Below are 20,791 nucleotides of genomic sequence, written 5' to 3' on the forward strand. Positions count from 1 at the left end.
CTGGACGGCTTTGCGATGAGCGATGAGCCCAAGCTTTGTCTATAATTCAGGTTTTTTTAGTTGTAGTTGGATCTCATAAGATACTGCTGGTTTCAAAACAAGTTCATGGGAATGGGTCAGCTGTCAAGTCTGGTAGCTTCCAAGTCTGCGTCCATATGGGTCCTCTCCCAACTGCCCCTTCACCTGAGTCTTATTAAGTCATTTAAAGCGACACAGCACCGCTCTGAGCGCACCTCAGGAATGGTGCTTTTAAGACAACCCAGAAAAAAAACACAGCTTCAACCCATTCTGTTCTCCCGATGAAAACCAGTCCAAAGTAATTTACAAAACAGAAAGATAAGGACCAAGAAGAACCTTACTGTTCCCTTGCACCATTGTCATGCTTCATGTGTTATTGTCTCCATTTGATATTTCTGCTGAATAATCATCAAGTGTTGGTGATCTGCTGTACGAGTTTTCTCTTTTGACTCGTTTTGTATTCAGTAATATAAAAAAGCAGAGAATAATCGTTGCAGGAGTATTTGTGTATTGCACCGAGCTCCAAAAGACAATCTGTGCGTTCAGTGCTGTCCAGAAGTTTGTGATTGATTCAGTGCAGCATATCATCGCTCACTCAATTCAATCCAGAAAGCTTTATTGGCATGAATGTGACAACAATAACAAAGAATACAAAAATAATAACTGACCCCTCTTTGAACAAACAAACAAAAAGAACTCAGAAGAAAGATCACATCTTCACTATTTGACCATGTGTCACAGAAATGTATCACACTCTGGATCATATTTACATTTTCATATTGCTTTCCATTCTAACAAGTGCTAAACAAACAAAATAATGTCAAAGTAAACTATTTATCAGCTTTTTAAACTTTAAGCCCTGCTCGTCTACAAACATAAAGACTCCAGGACTTAAGTCACTCCTACAGAGAACACAGAGACACTGAAGAACCATAAGACCACATTGTAAAACCAGCATACAGAGGTTCAGTGAAGGTGATGTTGAAGGTGTGGAGGTGGATCAGTGTGTCAGAGGAGACTCTGTAGAAGGACAAAGTGCCAGCAGGACAGTCCACATACACTGCTACTCTGTTAGAGACAGAGGAGGAGGAGGAGAGAGGATGAGCTGTTAGTCTGTTAGAGACAGAGGAGGAGGAGGAGAGAGGGAGAGCTGTTTTACTGCCATTGTGACGGACAGAGAAACCTTCATCACAGCAGGTCAGATTCCAGGACTGATTGTTCCATCCAAACAAACAGTCATCACTGTTTCCTTTCCTTTTGATTCCTCTGTAAGACACTGATATATCAACATATCCTCTGCACTCAACCTCCCAGTAACAGCGACCAGTCAGACCATTTCTACACAGCAGCTGATACCAGTATTCAAATCTGTCTGGATGATCAGGGTATGACTGATCTTCTTTCACACGTGTCACCTTCCTGTTGTTGTCAGACAGTTTGAGGTTTCTGTGTGCTGTGTTTGGATCCGGTGTGAGTTCACAGAAATCTGATGGAGAGAAAAAGACACAAAGCAGCAGTTTATCATCAGACACCCCAGGGGCCCGTTTCAGAAAGCAGGTTTAACAAACTATCAGTCTGACTCTGAGCTCTGAGGTGATTTACTCTCAGGTGGGGAAGTTTTGGGTTCTAGATCAGCTGATTTGAGTTAAATCAACTCTGAGTAGGTTCACTCTGTGTTCAGCGCGTGCACCACAACGATAAAAAGCCAACATTAGACCTTTCATGAAGCCCCTTCATCTCTAGGCTACCTAACATATAATATCTTAGAATCTTAACTAACACACATTAATAAATTGATTGATTGATACGGACTGAATGAAAGAATGAGAAAATGAAGCGACATTTCTAGCTCTGAAAGAGGGTGGAGTCAGAGAGAAACTAAGGGTTTACTGAGGGTGTATTCACTTCTACCGTGTTTAGTTCTTTTGAAACAAACTAAAATCCTGGTGCAGATCTTTGTATGAATACAAACCATCGTCTGTCTATCTTTCAGACACTTACAACAGGTGTTTCAGCGCTCCTTTCTATCATTAGCCAACACTTTTAAACCACACAGACTATGAACATGACAGCAGCTGCAGTAACGTGTTTCTGGCGCTTTATTTTTTCCCCCGCAGCACGCTGATTCTCCTCACTTTCCCTGCGTCACATCCTGCCTTTATAACCTCAGCCATATTCATCATAACGCCAGTTGATTGCCCACACAAACATTTTTTTACACAATGGAATATTTCCATACCTATAGCCTACTAAACTGATGCTGCAAATGTTTCAATAACAATAGGCCTACTATTTGTTATTCTTTGAAACATTCTAGCCATAACTAATCATTTTTACAGACACTCAATTATTATGTGGCACTGTTACAGTATCAAACGCTCTTGCTGCATAAAATGTTCAATGCCAAGACGAGTGCAGCATGCAAGATCTCCATGATTGTTTACTTTCATTTTGCGATAACCGCTTTACCCCACACCAGACCTTTTTGTCCAATGATTGAACTCTCTTTGCACACATGGTTTTGTTTACAAATTCTGGGCATCTTGCGAAAAGTGCATTGTGAAAACGAACCGCACCAAACCAAAAAAGAAACATTGTATTTGGTCCGGACCAAAGAAAGTGAACTAAAGGACTTTCCTGGTCCTGAATACACCCTGAAGAAAACCTGCTCCCGACCAGACTGAGAGGTAAGGTTACCTCTCCATCTCGAAAGGGCTAGGGTTACCCCTCTTTCTCAGGTTTGAGGGACCTCCCCCTCTGAAATGGGAAACTCAGAGTTTCCCTCATTTCAGGGTTAACTGACTCAGTGTTTGCTCAAAACCTGCTTTCTGAAACGGGCCCATGAAGGCTTCATTCTTTGTCACCTGACAGTCAGCTGTTTGGTCATCATGAGTCAAACTGATTCCACACTTACACTTCTTCACACCAGGTTTTAACCTCTGCTCTCCCCCATGGTTCATCCTGGAGGAAGAAACACAGTCACAGTGATTATCTGTCTAACATGAGTCCTAACTGCTGTTCAACATGAAGCAGTGTTCCTCAGCCCAGTACCATCGATCCACCAGAATCCTGACAACCAACAAGGAAAAGAGAAACTCAAACTACACCTTCTATTTCATCTGTCTCTAAACACTATTATGCCCTTTTTGGGGTTCATATATTTAATCTATGTACCTATTAAAGTATGTTCACAATAGCTAAAGTTTGAAAAAAGTGTCTGTTTTCATGAACTGCCGCTCCGTGCACCGGCTCGCTTCTGACTCTCTCTCTAAGGCTCTGAAGTGCCCAGGTTCAGAGTCCCCACGTGTGCCAAGTCTGATCTGATTGGTCGGCCTGTCGGCTCTGTCGTGATTGGTCAGTCACTCAGCACGGTTCTCGGAAATGTCACGCCCCTTTTACCCTATAGGGAATGCAGCCACTTTGGCTCCGAGGGTAGCAAAAACATTAGCACTTTAGCACTACTGTGCTACCACAGGCTACGACATATCGTGGGCGTGCTACAGAAGTTAATGGGCGTGCAACATGAGCTGCTGGGCTTGCCACAACGAGCCAATGGGCTTAGATCAGTGATATCACTCTGACAAGACATCACACTGGCAAAAAAAATGTCGAGGGGGGCCGAGCTTTACATGCAGCTAATGCTACAGCTAACAGGAAGACGTAGGAGAAGCCGCGTTTCCGTGGACTTTGACTTTTTGCACATAGATGTGCCTAAACATGCACAGGACACATGGAAAACATACTAAAGAGGATATAAAACCAGAAAAAGCAAAATATGACCCCTTTAAAAGACTTTGTAGTAGTTTCTTTAATGCATATATTATTGTCTTTGAAATGAGAGCGATAATCTTAACGTTTTATTTCAGGGTTATAATTACAGTTTCCTGAGTCTCACATTCATAATAACTAGTGTAGTAATACGACTGCATTGTTCTGTTTCATGTGATTGACAGTCAGTTTTTGATTAGACCCCCAACAGCTCTGATGCACTCTCTGCTTAGCAGCTTGTAGCAGCTCCACTCTGACATCTCTCCATTAATGCACGTCCACAGGTCCTGTTTGTGTATTTCAGGTCCATGTATATGAGAAGCATGTCGCTTAATAACAGAGCGTAAACAAGAATTTCCCTCAGAGATTAATAAAGTATGTAAAGAGTCATTAAAATAAGTTAGACATTATGGTTTTCTGGTTCGTAAGTGGACCTCTTTGAATGTTAAATAACTCTGTGATAGAAAGTGTTGAATGATAAACAGACGTCAAAGCTTTTAGAGACACATCCATGAGTTTAGACAGAACAAAAAAAGTGACTTCATTTGATCGTTTCATTTTATACTGACTACACTAAATCGATTGATGAATTAACAGGATCAGCTCATGAATGTAAACTTAATAATCTTGACATTAAGAAAATCAGTTGAATACACATTAGATGGAATGCTCCTGTTATCTGTTTATACCTGAGAGTGTCCAGTTTCCACAGTGGATCCTCCAGTACAGCCAGCAGGAACTTCTCTCCTGAGTCTCCTGGATGATTGAAGCTCAGGTCCAGCTCTCTGAGGTGGGAGGGGTTGGCTGTCAGAGCTGAGGCCAAATAGGAACAGCCTTCCTCTGTTATCAGACAGCCTGACAGACTGGAGTTTAAAAAGATGGTTAGCTAAATCAGATCAGTGTAAAAAACATACAGAAGTTTACAATCTTCAGTTGTTATAACCTAAAAGTGTTATGGATTAGTGTGTAAAACAAGGGAGGTGGAACCAAGTGCAGGCCAAAAGGCCAAAGGGCAAACAAAACTTACTTCAAAAATCCAAAAAGGGAAAACAAGGAGCAACAAGGAAACACTGGAAACACTAGAAACTCTGACATACTCTGAACTTACAACAACTAACAAACATCTGACAAACCAGCAAACTACATCCAAGAGCTAACACATCTGACTTGATACATAAATCAAGAACACAAATCACAGAGAACTAAATAATTTAACAATAATATAGACTAGAACATAGAGGGACACCAGGATACAAAATACCACGGGAAACACTGAAGACTAATCTAGGAAATACACAAGGGAAACAAACACCAGGGAACATTAATACAAAAACACACTAGGGAAACAAGCAGCACCAGGATGGACAGGAGAAATTAAAAAATGGAAACCTAAACGCTGAAATACAAAACTAAATAAGACCAAATCATGACAAAACATAAGAAGAATTTAAACTATGTCTGTGTGATATAACGTTTAAGCATCACTATGGTGATGTGTGCATATGCAGTAGTGTTTGTTGGATGTATTTTCTGTTTTCAATGAACTTTATAAAAGTCTGTATGTCATCGAATTAGAGCAGCTCTTTATCAGAGCACACAGTGAACTGACGCTGAGTCTGTGAGTCACCTGCCAAGATATTCATGCTCTACTGCTGCCATACCCATTAACAGGTGTATGATGGAGGCAGCTTTTGGGTCTGTTTATTTCGTTTATGTCTTGTTAACGATCATCTGAGCTGAGGACATCCTAACATGGCTCCGTAGAGTTGTGTAAACTGACAGGTAAGACAATCAAGTGTCCAACAACCAGCTGATACTGACCTGAGAGTCTCCAGTCTACAGAGCGGACTCTTTAGTCCCGCAGAAAACAGCTTCACTCCTGAATCCTGCAGGTTGTTGTTACTCAGGTCCAGCTCTCTCAGACTGGAGGACTGGGAGCTGAGGACTGAGGACAGAGCTTCACAGCTTCTCTCTGAGAGGTTACAACCAGTCAGCCTGGAGAAGAATGGGTGGTGAGTACAAACACATTTTTTAACCTGTCATGAACATATAAATAAATGTTTAATTCATTCACCTACAGAGCTTTGTTGGAGGCTTTGACCACAGGCAGCAGCCTCAGAAGAGCTTCCTCTGAACTCTGAAACTCTGAGCGACTCAGAATTTAATCAAACTGCTGCTGGTTCTACTCCACAAACACAAACTATAGAGCCCCTCAATCTTTCTAAAACACGGTTCTGTAACTCAGAGAGAAATCCTTCAACATGTTTCAAACAGCCAATCAGCATCCAGAAACATCTCTACAGTTAACCAGTGATGGAGTACAACGTGCGTTCAGTGACCCTGATCAAACATGTGGAGACTCTGGAAGGATTCTCACCTGTTGAAGGTAGTTCAGGTCAGCTCACAGACACCTTCATGTGTGGAGACGAACAGCTGCTCGATCCTCAGTCCCGGGGTGTGTGTGTTTGATCTGAGGACGCCGTCACATCCTCATAACTTCAGAGTGACGTCAGAACCAATCTAACCTGTGGTGGAGACACAGTCAGAGAACATGCTGATCACATGATGTAGTTCTGCTGTCACACCACTAGATGGTGGTGAGTAACCTTCTAATGAATCAAACAGCACTGAGAGATGTGATGAAGCAGCAGTGACGATCGCATACGACATTCATGCAGAGGTGGAAAGAGCACTCAAATATTCGAGGGATTTCCTGAGGGTTAGATCAAAAAGGTTGATCGTTTTGTAACACAAGACAAAAACTTGTTGCATGATATAAAAAATGTATTTTAAAAGTCTAAAACCAAACGAAAGTAGTTTGTTCACTTGATCAATTAAAGAGTTTGTGACTTGTGAAGGAAATTAATATTGCATACAAAAGACAAAAGCTAAAAACTGTAACAAGAGTGTTTTCAGAGAAACATGTTCTTTACAAAAACATCAACATAGACAACAGGACACTTTGTTTACACCTTTTTTTAACCAGCAGCATGTTTCATGATGTCTAATAATCAAGGCTTATAATGTTAAAGTGATGGGCTGATTTATGAATGGAAATGTTGAAACTATTGAAGAAAATACTGAAAGTCCTGAGAGTCAAAATAATGGATTGATTGTTTTCAATGGACCCTGTATGAGCTTCTATGAGATATTTTCTTCAATAAGTCATTGTGTTCCCCTCTAAGCTGGCTACAATAAAGCTTCTAACTGAATCTGATTTGAAGTTTTGATTTTCACACTCATGAGGTCTGTTAAATTGCTACAGATTAAAAACACCTGGTGTCCGGATATGTCTGCTTCAAATTAAAAGTACATCAAAGAGATGGCAATAAGGGGCTTTTATTGTGAAAAACTTTCCTGAATTAATGTTTTTAACGCTCTGAGCTTTAGCAGAACAGCACTTCTTGGTTGATTTTGTGGCACATTTGTAACAGCTTGCAGTGTTGAGCGAGCGAACTGGCAAAGTTGAGCACGCATGGAGTGAGCATGTCGAGAGAGAGAGAGAGAGAAAATGTGAGCGAGTGGGCGGTGACCTACCAGCGCACTGAGAGAGCTGCATGAGGAAAACTGAGGGAGAGAGGTTGTTAAAGCACACTTGTGGATTGTTGCAAGTATTAAAACTGAAATACATTTCTTTTTTTCAGTATTAAAATATGATGAAGATGGTTTATTGAGGACCTCACACGGGGCACCATTATGTTGGGGTTTTGCGGAGCTAATACACCTCAAAGCTGAGAACCTCAGTGTTTCTTGTCTAACTTCCTGCCTCTGTGTTTCCCTCCAGTTTTGATTGCCCTCATTGGGCCTTGTTCACAAACAGTGCATACGCATAACATAACAACTATGTTAGGTTTTATCTAGTCAAAGTTGGTCATAAAAAATAATATTAATAAGTATCCTTAATTAATTATTAATATAAATTAACAATATTATTAAATGTAGTTAATAAAAGTGGGGTACCGCCCTAAAAGCAGGGAACAATAACCAAATTGCACCAAAATCAGTCTCAAATTAATTCAATAATCATATCCATCTTTGATAACTCCTTCACCCTCTCCATGATGAGCTGTGGCAGATGAGCAGCTTTTTCAGCCAACGCCTCATTCCACCGAGGTGCAAAACAGAGAACTTCAGGCGCTCCTTTGTGCCCACCGCCATTAGACTGTACAACAGCAGTCTGACAACAACACCAGTCTGTCCTGACAACCACTTCACCGGAATAAAAACTACCATGATAGACAAGATGAGTTTTAAAAAACCTATTGATCCCCAATGGGGAAAATTTTGTTGTTAAAACAGCTCAAATACAGGAATATAAACAGCATCAATAGCAAAAAGCGTAATAAAACAACAACAAACATGTTTACATTAAATAAATAAAGGAAGAAAAATACAATAGAAATACAATAATACCAGGCATATACACTACACTTTCACTTGTGGAAAGACAGATCATATATTAATTTTTATTGTATTTTCTATGACCTTTTCAACTGTTTTTGTGCTGCTGTAACCCCAGAATTTCCCCTCTGTGGATCAATAAACTATTATCCTATCCTATGTCATTAATATTTAATTAATACCTGTATTTTATTGAATAGGTTTAAGTTTTTCCACCCAGCTTAATTACAAAGCACATCCACCAGTAATCACAGACAACTGCTCTTTAAATTATTACATAATTATATTTATTATATAATATAATATATAATTTATTTAACAAAGCAACATCAACTGCAATTAAAGAAACTCAATCAATAAACTAAACTACAGCTCATAAAATATCTACAAACAGAGCCTTTGTGGGTACAAAAGGAGTTTCTTGTGTGTCCTTGTTCTTCAGGTACCAGGAGGGTTTTTGCAGGGCATGCTGGAAATCAGTGTTTTTTTTCTCATCTGGCTAGCCCCCCAACAATACCATAATAATAACCAACCGATCTTTGAACAAACAAACAAAAAGAAAGCCCTGCTCGTCCACCAACATAAAGACTCCAGGACTGAAGTCCCTCCTACAGAGAACACAGAGACACTGAAGAACCATAAGACCACAAACCAAAACCAGCATACAGAGGTTCAGTGAATGTGGTGTTGAAGGTGTGGAGGTGGATCAGTGTGTCAGAGGAGACTCTGTAGAAGGACAGAGAGCCAGCAGGACAGTCCACATACACTGCTACTCTGTTAGAAACAGAGGACCAGGAGGAGAGAGGACGGACTGTTTCTCTGTTAGAGACAGAGGAGGAGGAGGAGGAGAGAGGGAGAGCTGTTTTACTGCCATTGTGACGGACAGAGAAACCTTCATCACAGCAGGTCAGATTCCAGGACTGATTGTTCCATCCAAACAAACAATCTTTACTGTATTCTTTCCTTTTGATTCCTCTGTAAGACACTGATATGTCAACACCTCCTCTGCACTCAACCTCCCAGTAACAGCGACCAGTCAGACCATTTCTAGACAGCAGCTGAGGATATTTGTCAAATCTGTCTGGATGATCAGGGTATGACTGATCCTCCGTTACATGTGTCACCTCCCTGTTGTTGTCAGACAGTTTGAGGTTTCTGTTTGCTGTGTTTGGATCCAGTGTGAGTTCACAGAAATCTGATGGAGAGAAAAAGACACAAAGCAGGAGTTTATCATCAGACACCCCAGGGGCCCATTTCAGAAAGCAGGTTTAACAAACTATCAGTCTGACTCTGAGCTCTGAGGCGATTTACTCTCAGGTGGGGAAGTTTTTGGTTCTAGATCAGCTGATTTGAGTGAAATCAACTCTGAGTAGGTTCACTCAGTGTTCAGTGCATGCACCACGACGATAAAAAGCAAACATTAGACCTTTCATGAAGGGGCGGCATTACTCCGCAGCCCCTTCATCGCTAGGCTCCTTGACGAAAAGACATTTCATGTTCTTCAAAATATATTTGTTTTGTAAGCTATAATAGCCTAACTAACATATAATATCTTAGAATCCTCACTAACCCACGCATGATACAGACTTGAATGAAAGAATGAGGAATCGAAGCAGCGTTTCTAGCTCTGAAAGAGGGTGGAGTCAGAGAGAAACTAAGGGTTTACTGAGGGTGTATTCACTTCTACCGTGTTTAGTTCTTTTGAAACAAACTAAAATCCTGGCGCAGATCTTTGTATGAATACAAACCATCGTCTGTCTATCTTTCAGACACTTACAACAGGTGTTTCAGCGCTCCTCTCTATCATTAGCCAACACTTTTAAACCACACAGACTATGAACATAACAGCAGCTGCAGCAACGTGTTCCATGGCGCTTCACTTTTTGTTATTTTCCCCCGCAGCACGCTGATTCTCCTCACTTTCCCTGCGCAACATCCTGCCTTTATAAGGCTGCAAATGTTTAAATAACAATAGGCCTACTATTTGTTATTCTTTGAAACATTCTAGCCATAACTAATCATTTTTACAGACACTCAATTATTATGTGGCACTGTTACAGTATCAAACGCTCTTGCTGCTCAAAATGTTCAATGCCAGGACGAGTGCAGCATGCAAGATCTCCATGATTGTTTACTTTCATTTTGCGATAACCGCTTTACCCCACACCAGACCTTTTTGTCCAATGATTGAACTCTCTTTGCACACATGGTTTTGTTTACAAATTCTGGGCATCTTGCGAAAAGTGCATTGTGAAAACGAACCGCACCAAACCAAAAAAGAAACATTGTATTTGATCCGGACCAAAGAAAGCGAACTAAAAGACTTTCCTGGTCCTGAATACACCCTGAAGAAAACCTGCTCCCGACCAGACTGAGAGGTAAGGTTACCTCTCCATCTCGAAAGGGCTAGGGTTACCCCTCTTTCTCAGGTTTGAGGGACCTCCCCCTCTGAAATGGGAAACTCAGAGTTTCCCTCATTTCAGGGTTAACTGACTCAGTGTTTGCTCAAAACCTGCTTTCTGAAACGGGCCCATGAAGGCTTCATTCTTTGTCACCTGACAGTCAGCTGTTTGGTCATCATGAGTCAAACTGATTCCACGCTTACACTTCTTCACACCAGGTTTTAACCTCTGCTCTCCCCCATGGTTCATCCTGGAGGAAGAAACACAGTCACAGTGATTATCTGTCTATCATGAGTCCTAACTGCTGTTCAACATGAAGCAGTGTTCCTCAGCCCAGTACCATCTATCCACCAGAATCCTGACAACCAACAAGGAAAAGAGAAACTCAAACTACACCTTCTATTTCATCTGTCTCTAAACACTTAAAGAGGTCATATTATGCCCTTTTTTGGGGTTCATATATTTAATCTATGTACCTATTAAAGTATGTTCACAATAGCTAAAGTTTGAAAAAAGTGTCTGTTTTCATGAACTGCCGCTCCATGCACCGGCTCGCTTCTGACTCTCTCTCTAAGGCTCTGAAGTGCCCAGGTTCAGAGTCCCCACGTGTGCCAAGTCTGATCTGATTGGTCGGCCTGTCGGCTCTGTAGTGAATGGTCAGTCACTCAGCACGGTTCTCGGAAATGTCACGCCCCTTTTACCATATAGGGAATGCAGCCACTTTGGCTCCGAGGGTAGCAAAAACATTAGCACTTTAGCACTACTGTGCTACCACAGGCTACGACATATCGTGGGCGTGCTACAGAAGTTAATGGGCGTGCAACATGAGCTGCTGGGCTTGCCACAACGAGCCAATGGGCTTAGATCAGTGATATCACTCTGACAAGACATCACACTGGCAAAAAAAATGTCGAGGGGGGCCGAGCTTTACATGCAGCTAATGCTACAGCTAACAGGAAGACGTAGGAGAAGCCGCGTTTCCGTGGACTTTTTGCACATAGATGTGCCTAAACATGCACAGGACACATGGAAAACATACTGAAGAGGATATAAAACCAGAAAAAGCTAAATATGACCCCTTTAAAAGACTTTGTAGTAGTTTCTTTAATGCATATATTATTGTCTTTGAAATGAGAGCGATAATCTTAACGTTTTATTTCAGGGTTATAATTACAGTTTCCTGAGTCTCACATTCATAATAACTAGTGTAGTAATACGACTGCATTGTTCTGTTTCATGTGATTGACAGTCAGTTTTTGATTAGACCCCCAACAGCTCTGATGCACTCTCTGCTTAGCAGCTTGTAGCAGCTCCACTCTGACATCTCTCCATTAATGCACGTCCACAGGTCCTGTTTGTGTATTTCAGGTTCATCTGTATGAGAAGCATGTCTCTCAATAACAGAGTGTAAACCAGAATTTCCCTCAGAGATTAATAAAGTATGTAAAGAGTCATTAAAATAAGTTAGACATTATGGTTTTCTGGTTCGTAAGTGGACCTCTTTGAATGTTAAATAACTCTGTGATAGAAAGTGTTGAATGATAAACAGACGTCAAAGCTTTTAGAGACACATCCATGAGTTTAGACAGAACAAAAAAAGTGACTTCATTTGATCGTTTCATTTTATACTGACTACACTAAATCGACTGATGAATTAACAGGATCAGCTCATGAATGTAAACTTAATAATCTTGACATTAAGAAAATCAGTTGAATACACATTAGATGGAGTGCTCCTGTTATCTGTTTATACCTGAGAGTGTCCAGTTTCCACAGTGGATCCTCCAGTACAGCCAGCAGGAACTTCTCTCCTGAGTCTCCTGGATGATTGAAGCTCAGGTCCAGCTCTCTGAGGTGGGAGGGGTTGACGCTCAGAGCTGAGGCGAGAGAGGAACAGCCTTCCTCTGTGATCAGACAGCCTGACAGACTGGAGTTTAAAAAGATGGTTAGCTAAATCAGATCAGTGTAAAAAACATACAGAAGTTTACAATCTTCACTTGTTAAAACCTAAAGGTGCCATGGATCGGTGTGTAAAACAAGGGAGGTGGACCCAAGTGCAGAATAACCAAAACAAAAAGGCCAAAGGGCAAACAAAACTTTCTTCAAAAATCCAAAAAGGGAAAACAAGGAGCAACAAGGAAACACTGGAAACACTAGAAACTCTGACATTGACGGACAACTACTCTGAACTTACAACAACTAACAAACATCTGACAAACCAGCAAACTACATACAAGAACTAACACATCTGACTTGATACATAAATCAAGAACACAAATCACAGAGAACTAAATAATTTAACAATAATATAGACTAGAACATAGAGGGACACCAGGATACAAAATAACACAGGAAACACTGAAGACTAATCTAGGAAACACACAAGGGAAACAAACACCAGGGAACATGAATACAAAAACACATTACGGAACCAAGCAACACCAGGATGGACAGGAGAATTTAAAACATGGAAACCTGAACGCTGAAATACAAAACTAAATAAGACCAAATCATGACAAAACAAAAGAAGAATTTAAACTATGTCTGTGTGATATAACGTTTAAGCATCATTATGGCGTGCAAATGCAGTAGTGTTTGTTGGATGTGTTTTCGGTTTTCAATGAACTTTATAAAAGTCTGTATGTCATCACATTAGAGCAGCTCTTTATCAGAGCACACAGTGAACTGACGCTGAGTCTGTGAGTCACCTGCCAAGATATTCATGCTCTACTGCTGCCATACCCATTAACAGGTGTATGATAGAGGCAGCTTTTGAGTCTGTTTATTTCGTTTATGGCTTGTTAACGATCATCTGAGCTGAGGACCGTATCCTAACATGGCTCCGTAGAGTTGTGTAAACTGACAGGTAAGACAATCAAGTGTTCAACAACCAGCTGATACTGACCTGAGAGTCTCCAGTCTACATTGTCGACTTTCTAGTCCAGCAGACAGCAGCTTCACCCCTGAATCCTGCAGGTTGTTGTTACTCAGGTCCAGCTCTCTCAGACTGGAGGACTGGGAACTGAGGACTGAAGACAGAGCTTCACAGCTTCTCTCTGAGAGGTTACAGACACTCAGCCTAAAGATGATATTTTTGGTAAGTAATTAGAATATCAAATAAAAGAAGTACATGCAAGATTATTGGGTAAACTTTTAGAAGAACAAGGCTCTGACCTGAGTGTTTCCAGTGTACAGTGCAGAGTCTCTAAACCACTACACAGCAGCTTCACTCCTGAATCCTGCAGGTTGTTGTTGCTCAGGTCCAGCTCTCTCAGACTAGAGGACTGGGAGATGAGGACTGAGGACAGAGCTTCACAGCTTCTCTCTGAGAGGGTACAAACACTCAGCCTGAAGATGATATGTTTGGTAAGTATTTAGAATATCAAATAAAAGAAGTACATGCAAGATTATTGGGTAACCTTTTAGAAGAACAAGGCTCAGACCTGAGTGTTTCCAGTGTACAGTGCAGAGTCTCTAAACCACTACACAGCAGCTTCACTCCTGAATCCTGCAGGCTGTTGTTGCTCAGGTCCAGCTCTCTTAGACTAGAGGACTGGGAGATGAGGACTGAGGACAGAGCTTCACAGCTTCTCTCTGAGAGGGTACAGACACTCAGCCTGAAGATGATATTTTTGGTAAGTAATTAGAATATCAAATAAAAGAAGTACATGCAAGATTATTGGGTAAACTTTTAGAAGAACAAGGCTCTGACCTGAGTGTTTCCAGTGTACAGTGCAGAGTCTCTAAACCACTACACAGCAGCTTCACTCCTGAATCCTGCAGGTTGTTGTTGCTCAGGTCCAGCTCTCTCAGACTAGAGGACTGGGAGATGAGGACTGAGGACAGAGCTTCACAGCTTCTCTCTGAGAGGTTACAACCACTCAACCTGAAGAAGAATGAGTGATGAGTACAAACACATTTTTAATCTGTCATGAACATATAAATAAATGTTTAATGCATCCACCTACAGAGCTTTGTTGGAGGCTTTGACCACTGGCAGCAGCCTCAGAAGAGCCTCCTCTGAAGCAGAGTATTTATTCAGGTCAAACACGTCCAGATCTTTTTCTGATGACAGTAAGATGAAGACCAGAGCTGACCACTGAGCAGGAGACAGTTTATCTGTGGAGAGACGTCCTGATCTCAGGGACTGTTGGATCTCCTCCACTAGAGAATGATCATTCAGTTCATTCAGACAGTGGAACAGATTGATGCTTTTCTCTGCAGACAGATCCTCACTGATCTTCTTCTTGATGTAGTGGACTGTTTTCTGATTGGTCTGTAAGGTACTTCCTTTATCTGCCAGCAGTCCTCTCAAGAGATTCTGATTGGTCTGCAATGAAAGACCCAGGAGGAAGCGAAGGAACAAGTCCAGGTGTCCATTTGGACTCTGTAAGGCCTGGTCCACAGCACTCTGGTGGAGACGTTTTAGTTTATGTCTGTCTCCAAAGATTTTAGACATCCTGGATGTTTTTTCTTCTGACATCAGATTGACTCCAGAGTTGATGAAGGTCAGATGAACATGAAGAGCAGCCAGAAACTCCTGAACACTCAGATGGACGAAGCAGAACACCTTGTCCTGGTACAGTCCTCTCTCCTCTTTAAATATCTGTGTGAACACTCCTGAGTACACTGAGGCTGCTCTGATATCGATGCCACACTCTGTCAAGTCTGAGTCATAGAATATCAGGTTTCCTTTCTGCAGCTGCTCAAAAGCCAGTTTTCCCAGAGACTTAATCATCTTCCTGCTCTCTGGACTCCAGTGTGGATCTGTCTCAACTCCTCCATCATACTTGATGTTCTTCAGTTTGGACTGAACCACCAGGAAGTGGATGTACATCTCAGTCAGGGTCTTTGGCAGCTCTCCTCCCTCTCTGGTCTTCAGCACATCCTCCAGAACTGTAGCAGTGATCCAGCAGAAGACTGGGATGTGGCACATGATGTGGAGGCTTCTGGATGTCTTGATGTGGGAGATGATTGTGTTGGCCTGCTCCTCATCTCTGAATCTCTTCCTGAAGTACTCGTCCTTCTGTGGGTCAGTGAACCCTCTGACCTCTGTCACCATGTCAACACACTCAGGAGGGATCTGATTGGCTGCTGCAGGTCGTGTGGTTATCCAGAGGCGAGCAGAGGGAAGCAGGTTCCCCCTGATGAGGTTTGTCAGCAGCACATCCACTGAGGTGGACACTGTGACATCAGTCAGGGTCTCATTGTTTTTAAAGTCCAGAGGAAGTCGAGACTCATCCAGACCGTCAAAGATGAACACAACCTGGAACTCTTCAAACCTGCAGATTCCTGCTTCTTTGGTTTCATTAAAGAAGTGATGAACAAGTTCCACCAAGCTGAACTTTTTCTCTTTCAGCACATTCAGCTGTCTGAAAGTGAATGGAAATGTGAACTGTATGTCCTGGTTGGCTTTGTCTTCAGCCCAGTCCAGAGTGAACTTCTGTGTTAAGACTGTTTTCCCGATGCCAGCCACTCCCTTTGTCATCACTCTTCTTATTGGTTCATCTCTTCCAGGTGAGGTTTTAAAGATGTCTTCTTGTCTGATGGTTGTTTCTGGACTGTGTGGTTTCCTGGATGTTGTTTTAATCTGGCTGACCTCGTGTTCATCATTGACCTCTCCAGTCCCTCCCTCTGTGATGTAGAGCTCTGTGTAGATCTGCTTCAGAAGGGTTGGGTTTCCTGCTTTAGCAATCCCCTCAAACACACACTGGAACTTCTCCTTTAGATTAGACTTCAGTTTGCATCTGCACTCTGAAGCTACAGCTCCTGAATGAATAAATAAGAGATGTAATTAATCAGCTGCAATCAATCAGAACAATTTAAACTTTGAGACTTCAGCATGGTTTTTCTTTTCTTTCTCTCTGAAATCTCTTCAGCCCATCAGTATGAACTGTTTCTCTCAGTTCATAGATCTGATATAAATATGTTCTTCATAGTAACAGCTGAGTTTTAAATGTAAACAATGTTGCCTCCATTTCCTCTTTCCATCATGTGAAATCTGTTAAAATCATCTTACTGCTCTGCAGGCAGTCAGCCAGCTCCTCCTGCTTCATTCTCCTCAGGAAGTGGAGAGTGATCTTCAGAAAAGCCTCTCTGCTGCTCCTCCTCTGCTCCTCCTCCTCACTGTCCAACACCTCCTCGTCCGCCCTCTGTCTCTCTAAGCATTCTGGGTAATCTGAACTCAGAACTCTCTGAATCTTCTTCAGCTCGTTCTTCACATAACTGACAATGTTCTCCTCCAGCAGCTGGAACAGAAACAAATAAACTTAAACTTTAAATCAGATCATCTGTGACAGACCCATTACAAAGAAACCAAAAAGCAAAGATGTGTGGGTTGGACAAGTCTCTCCTGAGGTCTCCCAAAAACCCTGACTGCTGCTCTGATATAATTATGAGTCACATCGGGCCCAGGTGTGTCTCATCTCCCAAGCACCAGTAAATTCATGAATGGCCGTCACAGCTTGTTAATGTACACACTCTAAATGTGGAGTCCAGGTTCGTCTGACCACTGGGACCCTCAGAGGCCTGCTGATGAACCCTGCAGGAGGAAACAGATAGACATTGTTTCACAACAAGTTATGGTAGGAACACAAAAGACATTCATTATTCCTATAATGCCTGACCAGTTATTGTCATTCAGCAATCAATTGTTGACATGGAGGCCAGATTCATCCGATATGTATGAAACTAAAATGTTTGAAGAACCGGCTTCTCTTTTTCCCGCTCCAAGCCTGAGGGTGAATATAAACATTTTATTATTAAATCACATTAGGATTTATTGAATGAAATGTTGTTCTCTACTGCAGAAAATAGAATAGATATGAAATACAACTTGGCCACTGGAGGTATCTCTGCTCAGCTCAGGAGCACTGCATGATTCTGTGCCAATGTTAGCCAGAAAGCTAATGGTATACTAGCAAGATTCAAAGTTCATAACATTGTGTCCAGTTGACATACAGTAAACATAATGTAACAGTATGTTTAACAACAACACTAGCTAGCATCAGCTAATATATCAGGGGGCCTCATCAGTGGTGTAGTGGTGCCTAAAGAAGTGGGTATATACCTGTGTATACCCTGCACTACACCACTGGGCCTCATTCACCAATATGTTCTTAAGAATGTGTCAAGAGAAGACTCTCCGTCAGAGTCACCAACATGTTCATAAATGACTGAATTGTTTTCAGCTATGTTCTTATCTCCTTCTGTTCTTAAGTTAAAAGCATGTGCCCTTTGTTCCCAGTTAGCATATGTATCCGCCCATAAAGGGGCATAAGTGCAGGGCCCTGCAGACACACAGAAAAACTTGCTGGAAATATAATATATAAGGTTGTGGAGATTTTTATTTTTTTATTTTGATATCCTTTATTAATCCCTGAGGGAAATTCAGGTTTACACTCTGTTATTTATAGGGACATGCTTCTCACACACATAGGCCCAAATAACACGCATGAACAAACAGGAACTCTGGATATGCATTGGTGGAGAGATGTCAGAGAGGGGCTGCTAAGCAGAGAGCGCACCAGGGCAGTTGGGGGTTCAGTGCCTTGCTCAAGGGCACCTCAGCAGTGCTTGGGAATTAGAGGTCTGCAACCCCACCCGAGCCCTACAGAACCAGAGGGCCGGGTAGGGCTGAAGCAGCAGGTCAGGGAAGCCGTCAGTATTATAAAATCTGTAAATCTACACTACGGCACGTAACAGTCAGCTTACTGGCAGTACAAATACAACAGAGACTTGGGGTGTTTAATATCTGCATTTGGTGCTCACAAGGCTGAACAACTAAATTAATTGTGAAAGCTGGACGTTGACCATGATGATGTAGTGATACAGAGGTATGTGTCTGTGTGAAACACTAACAACAGGTAAATGAGATGAGTACCAGCACTTGTTTATAGCACTGGACCTTGGGACAGACTAATCTTACAGCCTGACTGAATATGCCTTAAAGTAGCTGTCTCTGAACACAATGGGCTTGATGGGTCCCTGTGCATCCAGTGTTTTAGGTTCTGGGCTGATGGCAGCTCATGGTAGGTAGCTCCTACCTTGTATTATTGTATGTATTATTTATTCTGAGAAAGCTGGTCCTTCCTCATCAGTGTGTACGCACGGTCTGAGGACGGTCTAACTTTGTTCACAGAGTTAGAATAAATTGATGAATCTCTATGCGTATGCCCAATGAGGCCTATCAAAACTGGAGGGAAACACAGAGGAAGGAAGTTAGACAAGAAACACTGAGGACAAGAACAACAAAATAAAACAGGAAACACTGAAGACTAAACTAGGGAACATTAAGAAAAAGAAACACACAAGTGAATCAAGCCCAGGGAAGAGAAAACTAAACAAAGAAATCTAAACTCTGAAAATACAAAACTTAAAAAGACCAAATCATGACATAGACAATATATATCCTTACCCCCCCTCAGCAGAGGGCTGTCCTTTGAACTCGATAAATCGTTGAACAGATGCATCACTTTTCAGGGACACCAAGCTGGGAGCAGGTCCAGGTTCATGTTTATGTTCAGGCCCAGGTCTGTTCTGCTGCTCTGGTCTTCATCAGAGAGAGAGAGCGGGGGACAGAGCGAGAGAGAGCTTTGAGTGAATAATGAAGGTGGAGAGATCAGTGAGTTCTGAGCTCCAACATGGAGTAGAGTCGTGGACAGTTAGAGATCCTCACCTGGTCTGGTCTTCATGTTCCCCACACAGAGTGGATTTAGAGGGAGGGGCTCCCTCGTCTCTGTCCTCAGACTGATTCATAGCAGAGCCCCAACCTTCACACAAACATCACATCACAGGGACACATCAGTTCTCTGTCCTCTCAGTAACATGACTCAAAGATCCAGGACTGACAGAAACCCTGTTGGAGCCCCAAAGAGGATCTGATGAGCCAAATGTGTGGAATAAAAACCTGACACAGTACCGGTCTCAGTTTCTGTTTCTGCCCCTGATAGCGGGGGAGGGGCCTTACACAAACACTCAGTCCACCTCATCCTGGTCTGGATCTGGTCCATCCAGACAGGATTTGCAGCTTCTGGGGACAGTTCAGACCTGGACCGTGCTGAAAGGTCTTCAGTGACACAGAGTCAGCTTTGGAAGATATTCTGAACTCTTCATCCACTCTCTTCACTTCAGAGTGTCAACAGTTAAAAAAACAAACAGCTGAGCCGAGTGGATCCAGGTTGTCAGACCAGTTCAGACTCTCAGAGCAATTCAGACTTGCCCTGCCTTGTTTCCTGGTGGTGCGACTCAGACTTTAATCAAACTGCTGCTGGTTCTACTCCACAAACACAAACTATAGAGGCCCTCAATCTTTCTAAAACACAGTTCTGTAACTCAGAGAGAAATCCTTCAACATGTTTCAAACAGCCAATCAGCATCCAGAAACATCTCTACAGTTAACCAGTGATGGAGTACAACGTGCGTTCAGTGACCCTGATCATCAAACATGTGGAGACTCTGGAAGGATTCTCACCTGTTGAAGGTAGTTCAGGTCAGCTCACAGACACCTTCATGTGTGGAGACGAACAGCTGCTCGATCCTCAGTCCCGGGGTGTGTGTGTTTGATCTGAGGACGCCGTCACATCCTCATAACTTCAGAGTGACGTCAGAATCAGTCTAACCTGTGGTGGAGACACAGTCAGAGAACATGCTGATCACATGATGTAGTTCTGCTGTCACACCACTAGATGGTGCTGAGTAACCTTCTAATGAATCAAACAGCACTGAGAGATGTGATGAAGCAGCAGTGACGATCACATACGACATTCATGCAGAGGTGGAAAGAGTACTCAAATATTCTAATCAAGTCAAAGTACTGTTACTTAGATGGCATTTGACTTAAGTAAAGGTAAAAGTACCTGATTAAAAATGTCCTCAAGTCAAAGTAAAAAGCAACTTGTTTCAATTGTACTTGAAGTAAAAGTTACTTAAGCCGTTTTCACATGCACTCCAGATAATATCTAGATAATTACAGGAGGACCGCTCAGGTGATTTTCCCGACCTACCCGTTCACATATGCTCCTCACAGCGGGAGACGATCACTGTCAGAGGGGAGGGGAGTCGGGGGATTTCCCGAGGTAAGACGTGACGTAAAAAAAACAACGCAACAAATCGTAGTGATCGCATCTAGACACTTTATGCAGCGTGCGGCAGTCACTGTATATAAACGTCACTGGGGTCCCATTGTCTCGAGGTAAGCTTGA

The 20,791-nt window shown here is 42.2% G+C and overlaps 2 protein-coding genes across 3 annotated transcripts; both read right to left on the reverse strand.

The window, feature by feature from the left end:
- Window positions 1–582: 582 nt before the first annotated feature.
- Window positions 583–7,944, reverse strand: LOC114921864 (tripartite motif-containing protein 16-like). The gene is made up of 5 exons (XM_065964089.1): window positions 7,838–7,944; window positions 5,608–5,781; window positions 4,476–4,649; window positions 2,933–2,979; window positions 583–1,504 (listed from the first exon to the last, which is right to left on the reverse strand). Exons 1-5 carry the CDS (start codon window positions 7,942–7,944, stop codon window positions 921–923), a joined length of 1,086 nt encoding a protein of 361 aa, XP_065820161.1. The 3' UTR covers window positions 583–920.
- A 507-nt stretch (window positions 7,945–8,451) lies between these two features.
- LOC110003620 (NACHT, LRR and PYD domains-containing protein 3-like) lies at window positions 8,452–20,146 on the reverse strand. Of its 2 annotated transcripts, none has more exons than XM_065963554.1 (13): window positions 20,062–20,146; window positions 19,267–19,360; window positions 19,006–19,140; window positions 17,070–17,130; window positions 16,609–16,837; window positions 14,558–16,358; window positions 14,302–14,475; window positions 14,033–14,206; window positions 13,764–13,937; window positions 13,495–13,668; window positions 12,343–12,516; window positions 10,793–10,839; window positions 8,452–9,382 (listed from the first exon to the last, which is right to left on the reverse strand). In XM_065963554.1, the coding sequence occupies exons 2-13, from the start codon at window positions 19,344–19,346 to the stop codon at window positions 8,796–8,798; spliced, it is 3,810 nt and encodes a 1,269-aa protein (XP_065819626.1). In that variant the 5' UTR covers window positions 19,347–19,360; window positions 20,062–20,146; the 3' UTR covers window positions 8,452–8,795. The 2 variants fall into 2 exon arrangements, with proteins under 2 accessions (XP_065819626.1, XP_065819627.1); XM_065963555.1 differs by having other exon boundaries at window positions 9,174–9,382; window positions 10,743–10,839.
- Between the last annotated feature and the right edge of the window lie 645 nt (window positions 20,147–20,791).

Source organism: Labrus bergylta, chromosome 15 (assembly GCF_963930695.1).
Source record: "Labrus bergylta chromosome 15, fLabBer1.1, whole genome shotgun sequence".
Classification (NCBI taxonomy): domain Eukaryota; kingdom Metazoa; phylum Chordata; class Actinopteri; order Labriformes; family Labridae; genus Labrus; species Labrus bergylta.